Below are 21,932 nucleotides of genomic sequence, written 5' to 3' on the forward strand. Positions count from 1 at the left end.
AATACCCCTCCGAGCCGACCCAGTCCTTGTTTTAGCCCCTTAAAGCCGAGCGCCAGACAGGGTAACAACAAGTACCGTCTTTTAACGTCTTTTGGTATGACGCAGCCGGGGATCGAACCTTCCGCGTGGACGCTCTACCACTTACTAGACCACGGAGGCGGTCTGAGCGGTTGTGTGGGTGGGTGGTGTTCGAGTGAGTAAGTGAGTGAGTGAGCGAACGAGCGGTGTTTGATTGAGCAGTTGTGTGGGTGAGTGTAGTTCGAGTGAGTGAGTCAGTGAGAGAGAGAGTAGGGCTCATGTGAATACTATGGGGGATATTTTTTAGTCGTGAAGACTGAGCACACAATTTAAAAAAAATATCCCCAAATATATTCATGATCCCTAACCTTTTTGTTCAGGATATTAAGGTGAATACAGTCATGCAAACAGTTAGTCATCCTTGTGACTTGCTAGACATGAATTAACTGAAGCGTCATGAGAAACTTCTCGGCATGACAGCTGTGATGTCATGAGCTGGCAACAAGAATGTCGTGACATGAGTATTGATTGCCCATCCAGGCTAAGATATACACCTGTAACAGCTGGTCTGCAGTACACAGAGCAGTCATCCCACACTGGGGAAAGTGATACTGTCATCATTTCAATTTTCATTCTGTGGGCAGGCTGACATTGTTTTGTACATACATCAACTGGTGAACCTCTAAATAATACATATTCGGTGTTTTAGGATCACAATTCACAGGTATAATCAAGACTCTCATAAGGCAATTATTTTTATATCTGTCACATCACAGATCCACGATCCAGTTGATCTTCAAATAAAACAAATATATTACAAATTCTCGTTTAATTTTTCCTGCTGACACGTCACACACACAAAATATAGTTTGTGATTACGCTGTCTTTAAAATGAATTCATCAACAGCACATATCTATATTACATAATGCTCAACTGACATTCATATTTCACCAAATCGATCCATCGTGGCTGATTCCTACATAATAAATGATAGAGTTCTCTCCCTTGTTCATCATAATTTGAGATCACGAGATACACTTTTGAGGCCCCCCATTTCAACAAACATCATGGCTATGATTGCATATATATTACATAGTTACAGTCATGAGATGAAACACAAAAAGTTCTGAATATTATTATTTTTACCTCAAGTCTGTGTATCTATAAGGGCTGTAACGAATACACAAAATAGCGATAAATTTCATGCATATAAGGTTATGCACATGAAAAATTATTTATGAATACTATATTTCCTGTTTTTCATACATGTATAATGCAAACCTTTTTTCACCCAGCTGTGTACAGAGCAGTGCACATTATACAAGCAGAAAAGGAATATTAATATTTTCCCCAAACCAAACATAATACCAATAGCGAGAAACACTGATATCTTAGTCAACTAATGTGTTCTGAAGAACTAAGTCCTGGTATTACACTACATTGACATAAAAATTGTTCACTGTATATCTGGACTTATGTTTCTAATCTAGTTTATTAATCTTATTCAAAATTTCATACAATATTCTTTACATTAATTTCGGCAATTATGTTTGTAAACTTTGTTTGTTAGTTTTGTTTGTTTCTTGTTTAACGCCGCATAACTGACAGGCAGATTTTCAGCAACCATGATTACCACTTCTGACTCCTTGAAGCAAACCTCAGTTGTCAGAGAATTTGTACATTTGTCATAATGCCAAAAAAAGTTTTATTTGGCATTGTGTGTCTACTACATGTTGGTATATTGTTTCATCAGCTGAAGTTACAAGACCATGGGAGGTGAGGTGAAATGGGGTTTAAAGTCACGTACAAGATTATTGCACTTATACAGCGACGTGCATGTACGTGTGTGTGTTTGTGTGGCTGCTTGTACTAGTCCGGACTGATGCCGATTTATAGTGCAAGCTCACTGAGATACCATGCCGCAGTTTAACATAAATACCCCACTCAGACACAGTATACTGACTCCGAGCCAACCAGTCCTTGTTTTAGCCCCTTAACATGCTTAATGCCGAGCGCCAGACAGGGTTACAACAAGTACCATCTTTAAACGTCTTTTGGTATGACGCGGCCAGGGATCAAACCCCGGACCTTCCGCTCTCCAGGCGGACGCTCTACCACTAGACCACGGAGGCAGTCAAACCATGGGAAACCTCCACATCATGATTGGTTGATCTCAAATGGGGACGTGTCAAATTGTTTTATATGTAAATATATCCAGCAATAAACAAAAGTGCTACATATAATTCTTATTTCAAACATATTTAGTAAAAACAGCTGCTAAAAAAGCAAGATAATAGTATGTTTTATTCCTGTTACAATATTCCTGAGATATATTTTCTTCCTGTCATTGCACTAAAATTCTTCAAGTTATTATATTGAGCATTTTGAACTGAATCCCCGGTAGAGCCAGACCAAAGTGTTTGTACAGCTGATTCCTATTTCCACCTTATACAATGAGTCATAGACGTTATAGATACAAACTTTATTTCCTTGTCATAGATGGTTGATACAACAGGTTTTTATTTAATGAATCATTATTTTGTTTTTGGGTGGATAATTCAATAATTCAATACCAAAATCAATACAAGAGTGAAAAATTTTCACTGAAGACGTGACTCATAACATCAAAGTATGTACTTGTATATAAGGCAATCATATGCCAAGATTTCTCATAATTACCCAAGTGTGAACACAATGAATAAGTAGAAATCGGGTTAAGTCAATTCTTAGGCTTAGCCATTTGAACTGACACTGAACAAGAGCTGACTATGTTAAGCACAAGGACTACCAAGGTGGACACAGCCCTGTTGTCAATGTGTTTATGCTGAAGTGCACAGAGGTTGAAGTAGAAAATCAGTTCCAAATGCTACCCCCATCCCTACTTGGGCTTATACACATGCCAATCATAATCGAACGTGATACATGGTTCACAATGCATACAGAATGTGTCCTTCCAGGACAACAGTGCCCCAGCTGCAGACCTCCATGTAATCACAGCTGCAGCTGGTGTGAGGTGCTGACCTCCATGTAGTCACAGCTGCAGCTGGTGTGAGGTGCTGACCTCCATGTAATCACAGCTGCAGCTGGTGTGAGGTGCTGACCTCCATGTAGTCACAGCTGCAGCTGGTGTGAGGTGCTGACCTCCATGTAGTCACAGCTGCAGCTGGTGTGAGGTGCTGACCTCCATGTAGTCACAGCTGCAGCTGGAGTAACATGTAGTCGCAGCTGCAGCTGGTGTGAGGTGCTGACCTCCATGTAGTCACAGCTGCAGCTGGAGTAACATGTAGTCGCAGCTGCAGCTGGTGTGAGGTGCTGACCTCCATGTAGTCACAGCTGCAGCTGGAGTAACATGTAGTCGCAGCTGCAGCTGGTGTGAGGTACTCACCTCTGTATAGTCACAGCTGCAGCTGGTGTGAGGTGCTGACCTCCATGTAGTCACAGCTGCAGCTGGAGTGACATGTAGTCGCAGCTGCAGCTGGTGTGAGGTGCTGACCTCCATGTAGTCACAGCTGCAGCTGGAGTAACATGTAGTCGCAGCTGCAGCTGGTGTGAGCACTGGTGAGGTGCTGACCTCCACGTAGTCATGGATCAGCAATTGGCTGCATCAGACTCCACAAGGCCTGGGTATATTGTTGTCAAGAAGTGCCAAGTCAGACATGTTAGAGTGTCTATGAGAGAAGAAACTGCAGTGTGGGCCTGAGGTCAGGAGGTGTTGCACCAATGTTCTGTGTTTTCAGCCCCATAATCTCTCACAGTAGGATACAACAGTGTTCAATACAGTGTTCAGTGGGTCTACCACTCACACAGAGGCAACAGCAAGTGTTCTGTATTTTGAGGTCAGAAGTCTGTCCTTGAAAAGGATCTTGATGACAGGTGGATATAATTTTGGGAAATGAAATTTCTCCAGTGATTAAACAATCAAATTGTCATGACCTAAATCCCTGGTCTTTGAAAATATTTCCCGGGCAACAGCTCTCCTCAAAACAATCACTTGTCAGGTCAACTCACCATAAGATGTTCCTGGACCAAAGTCGTTGCCGGCGTCCACCATGTGCTGGCCGAGTGACTCGCTTGACGTCATCCTGTCCTTCTTCTTCTTCTCCAGCTTCTCGTACATCATGTCCTCCATCCTCTGATCTGCAATATCACAATCCTCTCATCATCACAATCCTCCCAACATTGCAATCCTCCCTACATCGCAATCCTCTCATCATCACAATCCTCCCAACATCTCAATCCTTTCAACATCTCAATCCTCCCAACATCGCAATCCTCCCAACATTGCAATCCTCTCATCTAAACAATCCTCCCAACATCTCAATCCTCCCAACATCACAATCCTCTCATCATCACAATCCTCCCAACATCTCAATCCTCTCATCATCACAATCCTCCCAACATCACAATCCTCTCATCATCACAATCCTCCCAACATCTCAATCCTTTCAACATCTCAATCCTCCCAACATCGCAATCCTCCCAACATTGCAATCCTCTCATCTAAACAATCCTCCCAACATCTCAATCCTCCCAACATCACAATCCTCTCATCATCACAATCTTCTCATCATCACAATCCTCTCATCATCACAATCCTCCCAACATCACAATCCTCTCATCATCACAATCCTCCCAACATCTCAATCCTCTCATCATCACAATCCTCTCATCATCACAATCTTCTCATCATCACAATCCTCTCATCATCACAATCCTCCCAACATCACAATCCTCTCATCATCACAATCCTCCCAACATCTCAATCCTCTCATCATCACAATCCTCTCATCATCTCAATCCTCCCAACATCACAATCCTCTCATCACAATCCTCTCATCATCACAATCCTCCCAACATCTCAATCCTCTCATCATCACAATCCTCTCATCATCACAATCCTCCCAACATCACAATCCTACCAACATCACAATCCTACCAACATCAAAATCCTTCCAACACCACAATCCTTTCAACATCACAATCCTACCAACATCACAATCCTACTAACATCACAATCCTACCAACATCTCTTTTCATCATCACATCGCATTTTTTCAATATTGATAATTTATAATAAATAATGTCTGTATGCAGGCAGGTAACTTTGAGGATGGGCAGGCAAAATGTATGGGTCACCTGCCCGACTGTCTTGTTAAGTTCTTCAATTATTTCAAACACTGTATGTTTCAAACCATAAAGAAGCTGGTATCCATAAACATGATAAAAGTGTCATGTCTCATTCTGTGACCTTAGCCACTAGTCTAAAGCCTGAGTCTAGCAAAATTCTGATTGGTCTGGTAAGCTCAGCTAATGATAATCCATATAATAACACTAAATTCCACTGAACATTATGCACAGAGACATATTTGGGGCTACAAGTCTCAAAGTGTTTTGCACAGACTTCATGCTCTTCCAACTTCTAAATGTCAGTCAAAGACCTAATACACTGGACAATAGAAGCTGATTGTCAACTTACTTGGGTTTGGTTGTATGACACACTCTGTGCCCTTGAGGACTCTCTCTGTCCATATCCTCGTCTTGTCCGATCTCTGGAGGAGGTTCTCGAAGTGAGCATCAAGTTCTGTCTTCTCTGCAGATCCAAGTTTTTCTTCTGTGAACTGGAATGAAATAAAACTTTATTAAGCACGTAATTCAGGATGCATTCTTCCATCAGCTCATGTGTAAACTTGATCACAAATATCGTTTTCTAAGCATTTTAACAAATGATCAAGTTTTTTAGCTGAACATGCTGAATGGGCTAGCAGTTTTGCTCCTTTTCTGTATATCGCCATGATCATATGTAAACAGGCAAGGCACTCATGCTAACCAGATACATTGTGTGCCTGTGTTTGTTGTTAAACAGCATTCTCAGCAGTAAACAATGACCAAACAATCATGGGATTCATATCATGAGCAACGATCCATGCCCTCGGGGTACGAAATCACTATTGCGATAAACTATTTATATTGAAAGAAACGATTACAATAACTATTGATGTTGCAAGCAACTATTGCGATAAATATCGATAGTTTTAAGTGCATCAGTTTAGATTGATTTTAGAGTTGAATTAAACCTTGGAACTGAAGTTTCCTTTGAATGTGATAACCATAACAACAAATAAAAAGTAAAGTTTGAGATATGACTGATTTGTTTTTTCTTTACCCTAATAATTTAAGAAAAAGAAACTTCCACATTACCATGTGTGAATTACTACCACTCATGATCAAAAGAAAAACAAATTTGAACAGCATTGCATGTACAATGGAAACTATCGATATTCCTAACTGAAATCGATACTATTGTTTGTAAACTGATTAAACAATCGATTTATTGACTTTAAGTGCTTACCAATAGCAATATATCGATATTTCGATTTATCATGACAGCCCTAAAATCAACCAAGTCACCAGGACTGACCAACCTATCCATTTGGTTGCTCCTCACGAACAGCGAAGGTTGCTGTCACAGGACCAAGTCTAACCTGGAGTCCCCACAGGGCCATTCCAAATGAGCTGGATGTTACATGTGGTGTAGTCTTTAGCCAAGAAGGAAAATGTGTCTGCGTAATGAGACCTGGCTATATGAGTAACAAAACAATCTCAATGTGATGTTCATACTTTACGGTAACACTAACAAACTTTCATGCCAAGCATCAACGTATTTGGTGTAGAGATTATTAGCTAAGTGTGTTTCCATATCTTGAACATCATTAATGACATTTATAAGGAATTTTAACCATATTATAAAAGCCTTGGCAAACATATTAATACATATTTTATATTCCTGATATATGATATGATGATGCTGCAACGCCCAAGGGAAATAACGAGATAATTTCACTCCCCGGAAGTAACTTTAGAAATAGAAACTGTGTACAAATACATTGCTATAGTGGTCGGCCAATCTCATTCAAATCAGATCTTAGTTCTCGCTACCGCAAAACAAAGATCTGAGTGCATCCCATTACGGGTTCCGTCAGACTGACCTTTCACAAACTGACCGTCTAACCATGCTAACTGAATGACTGACAAGAAGTCGACAATAGCGAATCAGAGGGCAGCTTAATCGAGCTTTACAGCACGAGTTTCAAACTGGCGACGACGCTTCGAAACATATTCTGACATATACTCTATTAAAAAAATAAAAACTGGACAAAAGAACATTCTGGAATGGCTAATAGATGGTCTAGATTGTATGAATACAGACACAACGCCCATAACTGTCTTTACTGAATACCCTGTATTGTTTTGTTTTTTCAATCACATTCCAACTATCACTTTCATGATCTGATAAGCAATGCTCTGATTGGTCAGATGAAAGGTCGTTCTGACATGACCCGCAATGGAAGGTCCTCAGATCTTTGTTTGATGGTAGCGAGAACTAAGATCTGATTTGAATGAGATTGGTGGTTGCCCCACCTACAATATAGTGCCAAATGATTTGAAGCCATATTTGTATACAGAAACAAGTTGAGAAAAAAGTATCTTCACTTATTGGAAAGGTTGGGCACTAGTGTACTTAGCAAGGAGACTGCACTGATACATGGAGCTTATTAAAAGTAGTTCCTGCATGATGACCTCACTTGCATATTTATTGGACTAAAAATGTTTATGGTCACACTACAACATTTTAGACTAAGAGTAACTTGCACCTAGCGTGTAAAAGACAGTTAGTACGTAGTCATACGTCAAGCTATCATCAAATAAAACATGATTTTAACGTATCCATAGCGTATACATAACGAGGGTTTACTTAATATGTAACGCATGTCTAACGTATTAGTAGCGTATCACTGACTTATACATAACTTATGACAGCGTATAAAAGCGTATTGCCAGTGTGTGTCCGGCGTGTTCAACATATGGCCAGCGTATGCCTAGCGTATGAGTAACGTATGACTAGCGCGCTCAGTGTAGAGGAAAGGTGCCTAAAACGGGGCGTAAGGGTAACGTATATCTGGCGTATGTAAACGTATGTAGAGCGTACCTCTAACGTATGCCTAACGTATAATTCATACCTTCATACATTCCCATACACCGAAGATTTTGTGCATGCACAAAAATGTTTTTAAGCCTCGGTGTACTACAACGTATACCGGCGTGCTTTTAAGGTATACAACTTACACCTAACTTATCCATAGCGTGTTTCAGCGTTGCCGCGTATGTCGCCATACGTTACTGCTATATGATGGAGTGTGACAGGGCCATTACTGGTTTATAGAATCAATAAGACTATCCCTGCATGATGAAGCAGTTTAAGACAGGAAAAATGATCTGATTTTTTCCACTTTATCAACATTGAGTGCAAATGGTGGTGCATGAAAGCAGCTTAACATTTTTTTTCATCTGCACCAAGTTTCAGCAAATCTGATGTCAAGGTCCAAGTTTTGCAGTTTATTAGCCTTGGTAACCCTGTCTCAGATGACTTTTTCTCAGTATACATACTTTGTTATTATCAACAGAATCATGATAATAACCTTATGTTTGCAGACCTCAAATTGAAAACCACAACAATAATTATTTTAACCCAAATGATGGTTTACGCAGTTCATTTTGAATAATTTCATCATGAAGTATAGAATTGCTATTGATTCTATATTGAAAGACTTAGGGACAGTATGTATTTTACATGCATTATTACCACATAGTTAACATAACGAACATCCAATGATTACGATCAGGGCTCCCTTGCACAAAGTGATCTTAGCACTACGATTGTCATAAGTTTATATCTTAAAGAATCGGGCTCACGATTGTTTTAGCGCTAAGATCGCTTTTTGGAATTTGGCCCAGGACACCTAAACAATGTCAAAATTAAGGGTGTCTTTGACTCGTAGGTTTGCTGCTAAAGTATACTAGTGTACATTTGAGATTTGGTTGGTTGGTTGGTTGGTTTGTTGTTTAACGCCGCACTCAGCAATATTCCAGCTATATGAAGGCGGTCTGTAAATAATCGAGTCTGGACCAGACAATCCAGTGATTAATATCATGAGCATCGATCCACGCAATTGGGATCGATGACATGTATCAACCAAGTCAGCGAGCCTGACCACCCGATCCCGTTAGTCGCCCCTTACGACAAGCACAGTCACCCTGTACATTTGAGAGGGATACAAGGCCATTTCATACTGTTATGCAAAGTGAGGACAGCCACTGGGTTACTTGAATTGTTTACATACTTTTATTAACTGTACATGAAGCTGAACGTGACACCAAGTAGCTAATCACACTCATTCGGGCCCCACACTCAGAATATCCCTGTCAAAGGTTGAGCAGTATGTTGGAAGCTCATGAGTCATGACCCCCTAAATCTTGAACATTCAACATTATACTTTGTACTCCCAACAAGCAAGACAGACTGGTGACTCATTAATGTAACTAGCCCTCCTATAGTCACGTTTTTGTAAAAGCATGCTTGAAAAGATAATCACTATAATTTTTCTCAGATTAACGTTTACACTACAGCCTTGTAATCACAAAGGTAGCTCAGCTCTTAGGTAAGTGAGTCACATGTCAGTGGCAGATTCAAAAATGTGTCAATGTCGCAAAGACATTTTCTCCTAGGCAGTCAGCAGGTTGGAATAAATTACACCTATCCCGACAGAAATGTTACCAGCCACGGGACAGCGGGCAGGCAGCTATTTCAGCCACTGAACTAGGGAGAGCACCTGGGCCCCGTTCCACAAAGCGATCTTAGCGCTAAGTCGGTCGTAACTCGCATTCTTTAACACTAACTTACGACAGTCGTAGCGCTAAGATCGCTTTGTGGAATGGGTCCCAGGAAAACAGGGACCCTTAACTTACCTTGTTCATGCATTAATTTCATTTGAAGGCTTAAGACACATTAATTGACTATTACCTGCATAAAAAAGACAAAGATGGCTTTCTGATATATATATTATATATGAGTGAGTGAGTTTAACATGTTTTAACGCCGCTTGTAACAGTATTCCAGTTATTTCATAGCATGTCAGCTAAATGTGACATGAAAGCCTGAAGTGATTCAGGTCTCAGATGTTTACCACAATTCGCAAGTACAGGTATGGTGTTGACAACCTAAAACCATAATCATAAGCATGATAATGGAGGCGAGCCAGGAGTTCAACCCACAATCATAGGTCTCTGGCATTTCAGCACAGAGAATTGTGTTGCCTCAGACAACTGGGCCACCTAAATATAAATGACACTTCGACATAAATACCTGTCAAATGACGAGTTATAATGTTTTCGAATGTCCCACTCCTGATTATGCTAATGTATCAATATATCCAGTGTTTATCAGTAATTACCAGTTTCTTACCGGCAAAATTAGGCTTGGACCGGTAATTCATATGACTGCCAGTCCACAGACAAATAAGGTACCTAATGAATCTTTGTTGTTGAACAAAACATTGGCGTTAAATTGCCGTTAATACATAAAGTAGTCTTGAACCGAAGTAAAATATTCTGGGGAAAAAGAGAAAATTGTGACTGAAATTTGTGTGAATGACATGTAAATCTCAATAAGTTACTTCAGATGTGACGTAATTGATTTTGTCAGCCATAAATGAATGAGTGAGTGAATGAGTTGGGTTTAACGCCGCTTTTAACAGTATTCCAGTTTTATCATGGCGTGTCCGCTTAATGTGGGAGGAAAGCCCGATGTGATACAGGTTTCAGACGTTTACCACTTTGGTGAAATGAGCACGGGTATGGTGCTGACAAACCTAGAAACATAATTGGGGCAAACCGGGATTCGAAACCAGAACCATAGGTTTCTGGCGTGTCCAAGGGATGCAACTCTGCATAGCGAATCACGGCGCCTTAGACGATTGGGCCACCCGTGCCCCCCAGTCATAAATGTACACAGCATTGTTTATGATGTTGTAAGAAGTAAAACTAGGTTAAATTTGGGACTGACAAAAATTGGGAGGGGGACTGGTAATTTTTGAAGTTGCCAGTTCACCAGGACTGGCAGTTTTACTAAGCCAGCGGGAACACTGATTCTGTGTCATGTTGGAAGCAGAGAAAACATCACACAACAACATGATCTTGTCACGTGGTTTTCAAGGAGTAAGTTGGAGAGATGTGTAATTGTCAATTGTTTAAACATGTCACATCAGTGGCCACTTATGGGGCTGTGTAACGGGAGATGGACTCACGGTGACAACATGACACGGACACGACCTGGCACAGTGCAAGACTTTGGACATGTTAAATGGTAAATGTCCTGAGTCAACTGTATTGAAACAGAAACAACCACCCATCCGCGAAAAAGATACTCAAAAGAAGTTCAACAACACACAATTCTTTCATATTACCATAGTTAATCTGTCATTCCATGACAATACCGGATTATGCCATGACAGATTAACTGCAGTAACATGAAGGAATCAGGTGTTCTTGAACTTCTTTTGAGTAAGTAACCCCACAACAGATTAACCACAGTAATATGAAAGAATAGGTTATTCATTAACTTCTTTTAGTTTTAAGTGGTATATATTAACAGTAAACAGTATTTAGGATGCTAGACAATAGTCTATTCAGCATGTTCAGTCATATAGGCTTTATAATAGCATTGATGAACAGAGCTTATTAAAATGAGTTCCTCCTAGGGAAAACTTTTGCATATTTATCATAGTTATTATGTTTATTAGATTGTAATACTTAGTTGATCAGATTCGTTTATAGAATCAATATTATCAATAACACCATCCATTACATCATAGAATATATTAACATTAATCTACTGAAACCTGCCAAAAGACAAGTCTGGGTTAGTTGATCTAGTGGAAGACACAACTGTTTTTGACACGGTCTGTATATCCTGGGTTAAACAAGCTGGTCCAAAGTTCTACACCGAGCTTGAGTGATGATTGTTTAAGCTGACGCTTCCTGCAAAGTGTGTATAACATGCATAATGACTTTCTATTTCTCTTCAAGCACTCACTAATTAGGCCTGATGTTTATAACTAAAATAACAGATCCTGAACCAAACAGGACATCCTCAATTCAGCCTTCAACATCATCACATCCACATCATCACAACCACAACATCCCCCCATCATGCACTGTATGCAGCTGACTGTGATTATGAAATGAGACACATTATTGAGGGTCTTGATGGGGGATGTCACAAGAGTGTAGGCAGTCAAATTTGGGGCCTTTAGTCAGTAGTCAGTATTTTTTAGGCTTAGTAAAAATCCCATCTTGATTAGAGAACAAGCTGTCAAATTGATTTGAATCTAAATTGTGAATTCATGTGAATGTCGATATTCAAATCTGTTTGTAGCGAAACATTCGGACAGTTGGTTCTGTTTTCGTTACATTACCACATTCATGTTTCGCAAATACCAAATTTTGTTGTCTTGTTAGATCTTGTTACATACAAATTTTACCACATTTACAATAAACCCTAATTTTAATTGAAGCAAAACAGTATATTTTTTTACATTCCATGTACATCTTTAATGATAAACATTTGACTAATCTTATGTTTACAATAGTTTTCAGTTGTTTTACCCTAAATGGTACATGCAATCAGGACCCTCACTGCACAAGATGACAGCATCATATATTCAAGTGTCTGAGCCCCAAGTGAAGGGGGTCATGCAGTCCCTGAGGTCTTCTCCTGTGGTATTTGAATCTACAGAACCCTATACCTGGTATTAACGTTAGGGTTATGACAAGGACCCTTTGACTTTCATCCTTGATTTTAAACCTGGGGGCACATGGTCCTGTGCACAGCACACAGGTTACAGATCAGGTCAACTTAACCAATGTTGGTCACGAAGAGTCCTTGGATGGGCAACCACGTTTCGGCAATTTGGCTCCTGAATTTGACCCACACTGAAGCACATGTAACACATGTGGTGTCTCCTTGGGCAAGTGACAATGTGATTGTTAACCCTCTAGCGCCTAACAGACAGCTTGGATTGTATACTCCCCAGGGAGATGACAATGATTGTTGAGTGCACACTGATCCAGTGACCCGGGTTATAATAGCACTTTGAGCATGCCCCTGTGGGGTGTGGAAATATGTGCAATATAAATGGCCTATTATTACTATTATGAACACTGACTACTATCCATGATTGGGGCAGTGGCAATACAGCATACATTGATCAATAATAGGTTCAAGCCGTCATGGACAGCTGTGTTAATTAACCCACTGATAATTTGCTTTGATAAAACATTTATGAAGTCCATCCTCAATTTCACAAGCGAGCAGTGTAAATTTGTCACTGGACTTTGTATGTGGAAAGGACTCTAAGTGTACGTTCAGGTGCTAAAAACGAGGCAAGTCTACAATCACTGACTTTTTCCAACTGAAAATTCCAGTTTTTTAAAAATGTGTAGTAACATATGTAAAATGGAGGCCAGTCATTGCTGTCACTGACATATCATGGGAGACAATGGTGAGAATAAAGAATTGAGAAAACAGTGGTGACATGTTTGTTGGCCCCTTCAGGTTCGAGATAGAGGGAGTCTACTATACATGTATCCATATTGGAATCTGCCTCTAGTTCGAAGCAGTCAACTGAAATGTATTTCAGCATAAAGCTCAGCTAACTGACAAGTTCAGGCTGTTTGTAGACTCAAACTGTCTTGGCACAGGTGTCAGTTTTTTGTTTTTTTTGGTTTGTTTAACACCGCACTCAGCAATATTCCACCTATGTGACGGCATTCTGTAAATAATCAAGCCTGGCCCAGACAATCCATTGATTACATCATGAGCATCGATCTACGCTATTGGGATACAATGACATGCATCAGCAAAGTCAGCAAGCCTGGCGAATATGGTATCCCGACAGTGGCCTCAACAAGCATGGGTTGGTGAAGACCACTTCTGACCGGGATCTTCACCTTTTTTTAGAACAGGTGATGTTGTATCAATATGAAATGACGGGATGGACAAAAATCCCAGAGGACATAGGACATGGGACACTTGAAACAACTTTATACACCTTGGACATAGGAAACATAAATTAATAAGTGATTACTGGCTTTAAACACTGACTTTGAAGCCTTGTTTTATTAACTGGAATAAGTGCTTAGACTAGATAGTTAAGGACCTATAGTGAATGTTATCTGGACACGTCTTTCTCCCCCTGTCTCCCTGTGTCACATGGCACAGTCCACCTTACATCTACCTACACCTAGCATCCCTCAATGAGTGTCACATGGCACAGTCCACCTTACATCTACCAACACCTAGCATCCCTCAATGAGTGTCACATGGCACAGTCCACCTTACATCTACCAACACCTAGCATCCCTCAATGAGTGTTATGTTGTCCACCTGTATGGTGTCGGGGACACTTCCTGATCTGATTACACAAGAAGTTAGCAATCACTGCAATTACCTCATCAAGCTACTGTAATTGCTCTTTCAGCTGATTGGCTATTGTTCTTTTTAAAGTGAAATATCAGTTTACCTAGAAGTGAGCACCCAACAAACAGAATAGATTGGTTCATGTTATCTGATATTGGCCATCATGGCGAACATGAAAAGGTAATATTGCATACATATTGACTAAACTAGTAAATATTATTTCTTTTGACATTTTCTTAATTTCCCAAGAAAAACCAAAACTTATGAAACACAAGCGGAGTTTATCTTAGTTTCACAACTACAAGGATCAACAGCCTTATAAAGAAGTGATCAATCAACTAATTTCAGTACTTTTCGGCCTCAGGCCTTTGTGTACAAACATTACGGTACAGGCGGAATTACTGTCAACCGTACATTTCTTTCCATATGTGCATATTACAAATATTTTGTTCACTTTTTAATGAAAAAAAAGTTTTGCGATGACATCAAAATGTTAAATTCATTAATGTTTGGATGAAGATAAAACTAAGTATTAATGTATTGCTGTGTTAACTGTATGTATGATAACACACTAAAAGAAAAGGGAATTCATTTTCAAAGCAGCTAAGTTGCAAAGTTTACATTGTCTTAAATGTCAAGGTATATCAAAGTGACACCCACTCTAAATTTCAGATCATGACAACTGAAACGAAAATGAGAAAGAGCAATTTCGAATTTGCTTTGTGTTGTGAAGTTCAAATAGTTTTCACATTGAAAATAGTATCACTAATGATGACCAAACAGTATCCAATCATCAGTAAATAAGAGAAGTAGAATGTGAAATACATCTGGATGTAACCATGGTAACTGCACACCAAATGGACACTCCTTTTCCATCTCAAGAACTAATTCATTTATTAAAAGCTGAAACAGGAAGAGGCTCATAACACAGCCTTGTCTAACCCCACTGGAACAATCACATGCACCAGACATTTTAGTTATTAGACCTGACACATATTTTACATAATTATCTGCCCCCAAAACAAGTCCCTGACATAAGCTAGAAGTAAACACCTTACTAAGAATACTCAGAAGAATGATGGCTCTAGTTGTCTGGGTTAGATGAGTCGCCTTTCTTATGCAGTGGACCGATACACCCCAATGACCAGGAAAAACATCTTTTAGTACATACTACTAAATAGTATCTCCAAATAAGGAGAAATAATGCTGCATGACTGCTTCAAACATTCACCTAAAATACAACTTACCAATACAGTAGACATATCATCACTGATCATCATGATCGTGTATCACATAAAAAAGTTGGTGCAGCCTTGATAACTGATAAAACTGATGGAACCTGCTGAATTACCGTGATATATTTACAACCTGAGAGAGTGACATCAGCTAAGAAATGTAATCAAACTTTGAAATAATAATGTTTTATTCTTCAGTTACATATTGTTTTAACAAGGTCCTCTTCCAAATCTGCCAGGAACTTAAGTCAGGGGCATTATGGCTGACAAGACCTACAACCAACTAAACAACTGATAGACTGCGGGCCTTTTCCACAAAGAGATCATAGTGCTAAGGTGATTGTAACCTCCGTACTTTAACACAGACTTACGACTGTCGTAGCCCTACAATCACTTTGTGGAACAGCTGGAAGGAGCACTGTTAGAGTTCAACACCACAATTTCTATAAGCATGATAAGGTCAATCTCTGCCATAAGTCACATGCCACTAAGGGAAGCAACCAGTTTTTGTGAGACCTTCACATCGTTAGCCTGTCAGCTGACCGAATGAGCTCCATAGATCCAAACTGTTAAACTGAGTGCAAATTCACCTAGTCATGCCTGAGATGTTACGGAAATGAACGGTAGGGTCATGTTGGTGACAGACTCTTACGAAGGTTATGGACAGGCATGGTGTTTCGTGTCTTTAGTCCACGGACACTTACGAGTGGTCCCAATGATATTTGGCTCACTCACCAAATCAACAAATTACCGAGTGGTGAGGAAGGAGTTGATATTGTGCAAACTGAAAATGATGCCAGGTGTCAGACGTTGAATTCACAAGTATGCATGAATGACAGGGTATTTAATAATTTGTTTGGACATTTTATGACACTATGAAGGAGAGTCGGCTCATATATCATTTCTGAAGAAAGCGTGCGAAAGTGGCTTGGGAAGAAATTCCATGACAGTTTCCAGTAGCCAAAATATTTGCCACTAAACCATTTCATCCTGCTCTCTCAACGTTTTTGTGTGAAGAATAAATACAACTGAAAATGAAAAAGGAATAAAGTTTACTTGACTAGCGCATTTACATACATGTTTCAACACTTTGGCCATGCAGCCCCCTGTGTACTAAAATGCATGAGAAGGGGTACGGTCCCCTTAAACCTCCTGGACAGCTCTTACCCTTGTTGTCATTTCAGATCTGAGGAAGTCCCATTACGGGTCATGTCAGAAAGGCCTTTCGTAAACTTTGACCAACCACTGAAATGACTAACAAGAAGTCGACATCAGCCAATTAGAAAGCAGCTTTTTCGAGCTCTACCGCACCCGTTTCAACTTGGCGACTTCCATTTCAGACTACACTTGAAAAATTATGTTGACACAGTTCTTGTTTAAAATTTTGAAAACTGAACAACATGAACAAATGGACATTCCTGAATGTTTAATATATGGTTGAGATTAAATGGCAGTGAATCCCACGTAATGTGCAATGCCTCCTCCGTTCAAATGTTTATCCCACAGAAGCGAAAGATAGACAATAATTTTGACAGAATCAGTCGCACACTGTCGTTCGGAAAACACCGTGTTAACGTTTTTGAAGTTGCATGCTTAGAAAACACATTCCAACTGTCACTTTCCTGATCTGGAAAGCAAGGCTTTGGTTTGTCGGATGAAAGGTCGTCCTGACAGGACGCGTAATGAGATGTCCTCAGATCTTTGTTTAGCGACAGTGAGAACTAAGATCTGATTTTAATGAGATTGACATAAATCCCTGATATAAGTGTGCTTCAGAAGTAATACTTACACAATAAAGTCAAGACAATGCTTACATAGCTGGGAAGCAATAAGCCACTCTATCATAATGCTTCAGAGACACTTCAAGCAAAGGTTTATTTCTAACAGTTTGTCTACATTATGTCAGTATGGACAAAAGCACCAGCCTGACACAGTGACACTTAACCACAATGTCAAATGCATCCTGAAACCTACTGCAGTACTGGCGTGACTAATTGTACAACTGAGTATTAATGAGGAACTTTTACATTTGTTACCACAAGTGGATAATTTATTTATCAATATCAGACACCAGCATGATCAGTATATAAGGTACACACAAATGGTTTTTCTATATATCATATATGCATATTATGTACGTTTCCCATTGCAATGTTAATTTCACCATGAATGCCCTTTGATGAATAGTAACCATGTACCATGTAAGCCCGTTAATATAGTGTTATAAGCACCCCAGCACTTAGAAATTGAAAAAGGAAGGTGCTTATTTAAACAAGTTAAACAGTCTGATGTTTTGAGATCGAGTATTTGAAGACAAACTTTGCCCAAATGTTGATGAAACCAAAATTTCAATCCAAAATAAAATATTGTACAAGGTGACCGACAAGTTTGGTTGTATTTCCCCCCAAAACGAAATCAGTTTTGTCGTGTGTGATTTTCACCTCTGATAGCCTGGAAATAACAGTGACATTGACATATGTTTTACCATACTCAGTAATACTCCAGCTATATGACAGCGGACTGTAAATAATCGAGTCTAGACTAAAAAATCCAGTGATTGATATCATGAGCCTCGATCACGCAATTGGGATACGATGACATGCATCAACCAAGTCAATGAGCCTGACCACCCGATCCCATTAGTCGCTTATTTTGACAAGCATAGTCGCCCCTTACAGTAAGCATGGGCAGCTGAAGACCTATTCTCTACCCAGATCTTCACCTGTGTGTTTTACCTTTGCTGTCTAGACTACCAGGGAGACAACAAACAATGCCATATGCGATTACTTTTAGTGCCAAGACCTGTATACACACATCTGAAACTGTTACGGTACCACAATAATCCAGTCAGTCATTGTTCCGGTTGCTTACTGTGGGATTAATACAGGGGTCTTACATACACTACTTACAGGTTTCTCGGGTGTGCTTAATGGAGCAGGGTGCTTAATGATAATATGGTGAACAACAGATCTCTGATTCATGGAACCACAGGCATGATGGAAATGGAAATATTCAATCATAGTCAGGCATTTTCAAACACTTTAGGTACGGAATACCCTGCTCAAATGAATATTGGCAATCCAGTTTTGACAGTATCATTAATGACACAACAACTAGGAGAATATTACAAACTTCAGGCACTAGGCAATGCTGGGAGAGTATAAAAACTTTCCATTTTGCAATTAAGGACGGTGACATCATGTTTGTTGCTTCACTATGCAACAGATGTTGTCACAATCTAATACTATTCAATGGAGATACATAGGGCTATGTATTTGCAAGATTGTATTGCAATATATTGCAACACAGACATCTGTATTGCGATATGCATTGCCATATATAATAAATTTTGACAGTGATTGACACTGATTGTACATACTGAAAATAAATATAACTCAGCATGGTCAGTCACAGATACCATGGATACAGAGGCAATAACAACATGAGAGAAAAATCACTTCTGTGTTTCTTCAGTTTTGTCAATCAATTTCGAAGGGAAACATAATTTGTGAATGAATGTCTGTATATATCTATAGACTTTAGTTTGAACTAAACAAATGATCATGAAACTTGTTATATGTTTGTTTACCTAATATACCGAACATAGAAACATGTATCTTTTGAAAAGAGTATTATAGTATACCCATGTACCCATGTATGTGCTTTTGAACTAAGTCTTGTTAGTGTTTTCTTCAGGGTAATGTTTACATTTCTGCTTATTAAGCAGTTTTCCTTTGAGTATTACTATTAGTATTAGCATGATTGGTCTAAAGCCTCTCATTCATCATGTTGAAGAGTGCAAAGTTTTCATTATGCGATCTTTACTTCAGACAAGGAAACATAGAAATAACACAAACATTTCAGAAAAAGATGAAAAGATTGCAATAGTTGTCAATTTACTCAATGTCTCAATTATGATGATGATAATGATGACACCTATTCATGACAAAAAGGCTCTGATAGCCATGATAGCAATGCTTTCTGACCAAACAGCAGACATCAGCAGACTCAACAAATGACTCTTACATCACATCATATGTTCAAGAGATGAACATGATGAATCATGGACATAACTATCCTTGAATAAGGCTACTTCCTGATAACCAATCATCAGATCATTGGTTGATTCAGGCAAGGCAATCTGTTGGTCAGAGTCCCTCATTAAGCTTGTTAGGTAACATTACAAGAATGTAATCACACTGCTTACATTCTACAGCTCTGTAAGCATCGAAATGAAGGTCAGGAACATCTAATGGTAAAGTTCAGCCAAATATCCCATTTTGTATGCAATACACTTGCAGCTGTGCAGACCACAATTCTTTTAAATCACCCTTGATCATTCAGCGTATTATCATATCTCTATTGTAGTATGATTTACATAGCCTGGCCTCATATGCCACTAACATGATGAAGCTTCATAGATCTACGTTCAAAATAGCAGCTTTCTTTGAGCGAGCCCTCCATACATCTTCACAAAAATGGATACCATATTCGACATAATAAGCGCCCCGCGCTCTCAAAATTAGAAATAAGGGGTTCTTATTAGAATATTATTTTGGTGAAAAACAACAGAGTTGAAAGATCGTAAATTGCGTGGTTTATGCTGACAGCTTGAAATGTTTATATATGACAAAGATATTTTTCCAGAATATAATTTCCCACAATTAAGGATGCATATAACACACATATTATACACAAATAAATAAGTCTTGTGTACATTGATCAATTGGAAGGGGTGCTAATCATGCTAATTGGGATTGTTCACTAGCCAATATATTAGCAAATATTGTTGTCGGCGCTTATTACGTCAAATACGGTAATATTGTGAATCTTCCTTGAGGGCTGTAAGTCCTTATGCTACCAGGAGTTCCCAGTTGTATTTGAGACAGTATTTATTTTAATGGAACTTAGATCTGATATACATGATATATGCTGGATAACTGAGGACGCCATGAAATGGTCTAAGCAAGTGCAGGACATTGATTGATTCATAAATATATAAATCAATGGGACATATATGAATTCCATCACGTTCATCATTAATTCATCTCACACAAAAAGAAGCAAGGGTCTTGAGGGTAAAATAATTTCAATTGGCCACTGGAACTTAGCAGAGAGTCAACTGTGTAAATCTGTTTGGCCTGAGTGGAATTGATCAGTTGCCACTCAAATAGATAACTTTATTGACTTTTGTAGTTGTAACTTTTAGTTTTCTAATCTATCAGACATAAACTATTTTAACATTGACATCATGTTAATACCATTGTGTGCACATTTCAGACACAGAGTAATTTCAATGGATCAGACAACACAAAAATGTAACCAGACTTGCTATGATAATTAAATAGTGGTGTAACGAGACAGCGATACATTATTGTATTGCGATATGATGCACACTATGTTATACATTGATTTACAACCCCTGTATCTCAATACTTACAATGCATTACAAGTTATATTGGTGTAAAAACATTTAAATATTCACAGAAACTGTTCAACAACAGCTTCCACATATCCTCTTGTGTTTCCTGGTCAGCTATAAATAGCATAACATTCACAGTGCATTCTAGCCTCTATGTCTCTGACCTACAACAATACAATGTACAATGTCCCATCTTCAAATTCTGAAATTTAAAAACAAATCATTTGGTGTTGTGATTCACCTGTAAAAAGAGAGAATATCTATACGAATCATATCGAACCCAGAGTATCAGGATATGTATTGTAACGTGACCTCAGCGTATCATCACACCTCTATAAGACAAAACCATGATGTTGATTACTACCATTATAAAGAATCTTTGATGTCCAGATGCTTAAAGTAATTAATGAAATGTTACATACCAATACAGAACTATGAATATCCAGGGTTAGAAATTAAATTTTACTTTCACAAGTATGCAAAAATGATCTGCGATAGAGTTGACGTCTACATTATGGTAAAAGTGGAGTGAGTGAGTGAGTGAGTGAGTGAGTGAGTGAGTATGGTTTTACGCCGCTTTTAGCATGTTTAGCAATATTCCAGCAATATCACCGCAGGGGACACCAGAAATGGGCTTCACACACTGTACCCATGTCAGGAATCAAACCCGGATCTTCGGCGTGACGAGCGAACGCTTTAACCATGTTAACCACTAGGCTACCCGACCGCCCCGGTAAAAGTGGAAGTCCACAAGGAAGATAGTCATTGCTCATGTTGCTAGTCCTTCCTGAATTTACCAATCTCACACAAGCAGACTTATGTCAATTTCAAACACTAAGATCACGTTTTATCACTGAAATTAATATTCTGGTGCATCTGTGTATCATATTATCCAGACTTGATGATGGGCCTCAAACTTAATGAGTCATGTTTGGAGGCAAA

The 21,932-nt window shown here is 39.1% G+C and overlaps 1 protein-coding gene across 8 annotated transcripts in view; it reads right to left on the bottom strand.

Moving 5' to 3' along the window:
* The window catches only part of LOC124149063 (endophilin-B1-like), a 61,802-nt gene that overhangs the window by 38,546 nt on the left and 1,324 nt on the right, over positions 1–21,932 (bottom strand). For all 8 annotated transcript variants that reach the window (XM_046520421.2, XM_046520420.2, XM_046520418.2 and 5 more), the window contains exons 2-3: positions 5,496–5,637; positions 4,028–4,156 (exon numbers count right to left, since the gene is read on the bottom strand). In XM_046520421.2, the coding sequence (XP_046376377.1) occupies positions 4,028–4,156; positions 5,496–5,637 (271 nt within the window). The remainder of the gene's footprint in view (positions 1–4,027; positions 4,157–5,495; positions 5,638–21,932) is intronic.

The sequence above is a fragment of the Haliotis rufescens genome, unplaced genomic scaffold (genome assembly GCF_023055435.1).
Source record: "Haliotis rufescens isolate VD_foot unplaced genomic scaffold, xgHalRufe1.0.p SCAF_8, whole genome shotgun sequence".
NCBI classification, from domain to species: domain Eukaryota; kingdom Metazoa; phylum Mollusca; class Gastropoda; order Lepetellida; family Haliotidae; genus Haliotis; species Haliotis rufescens.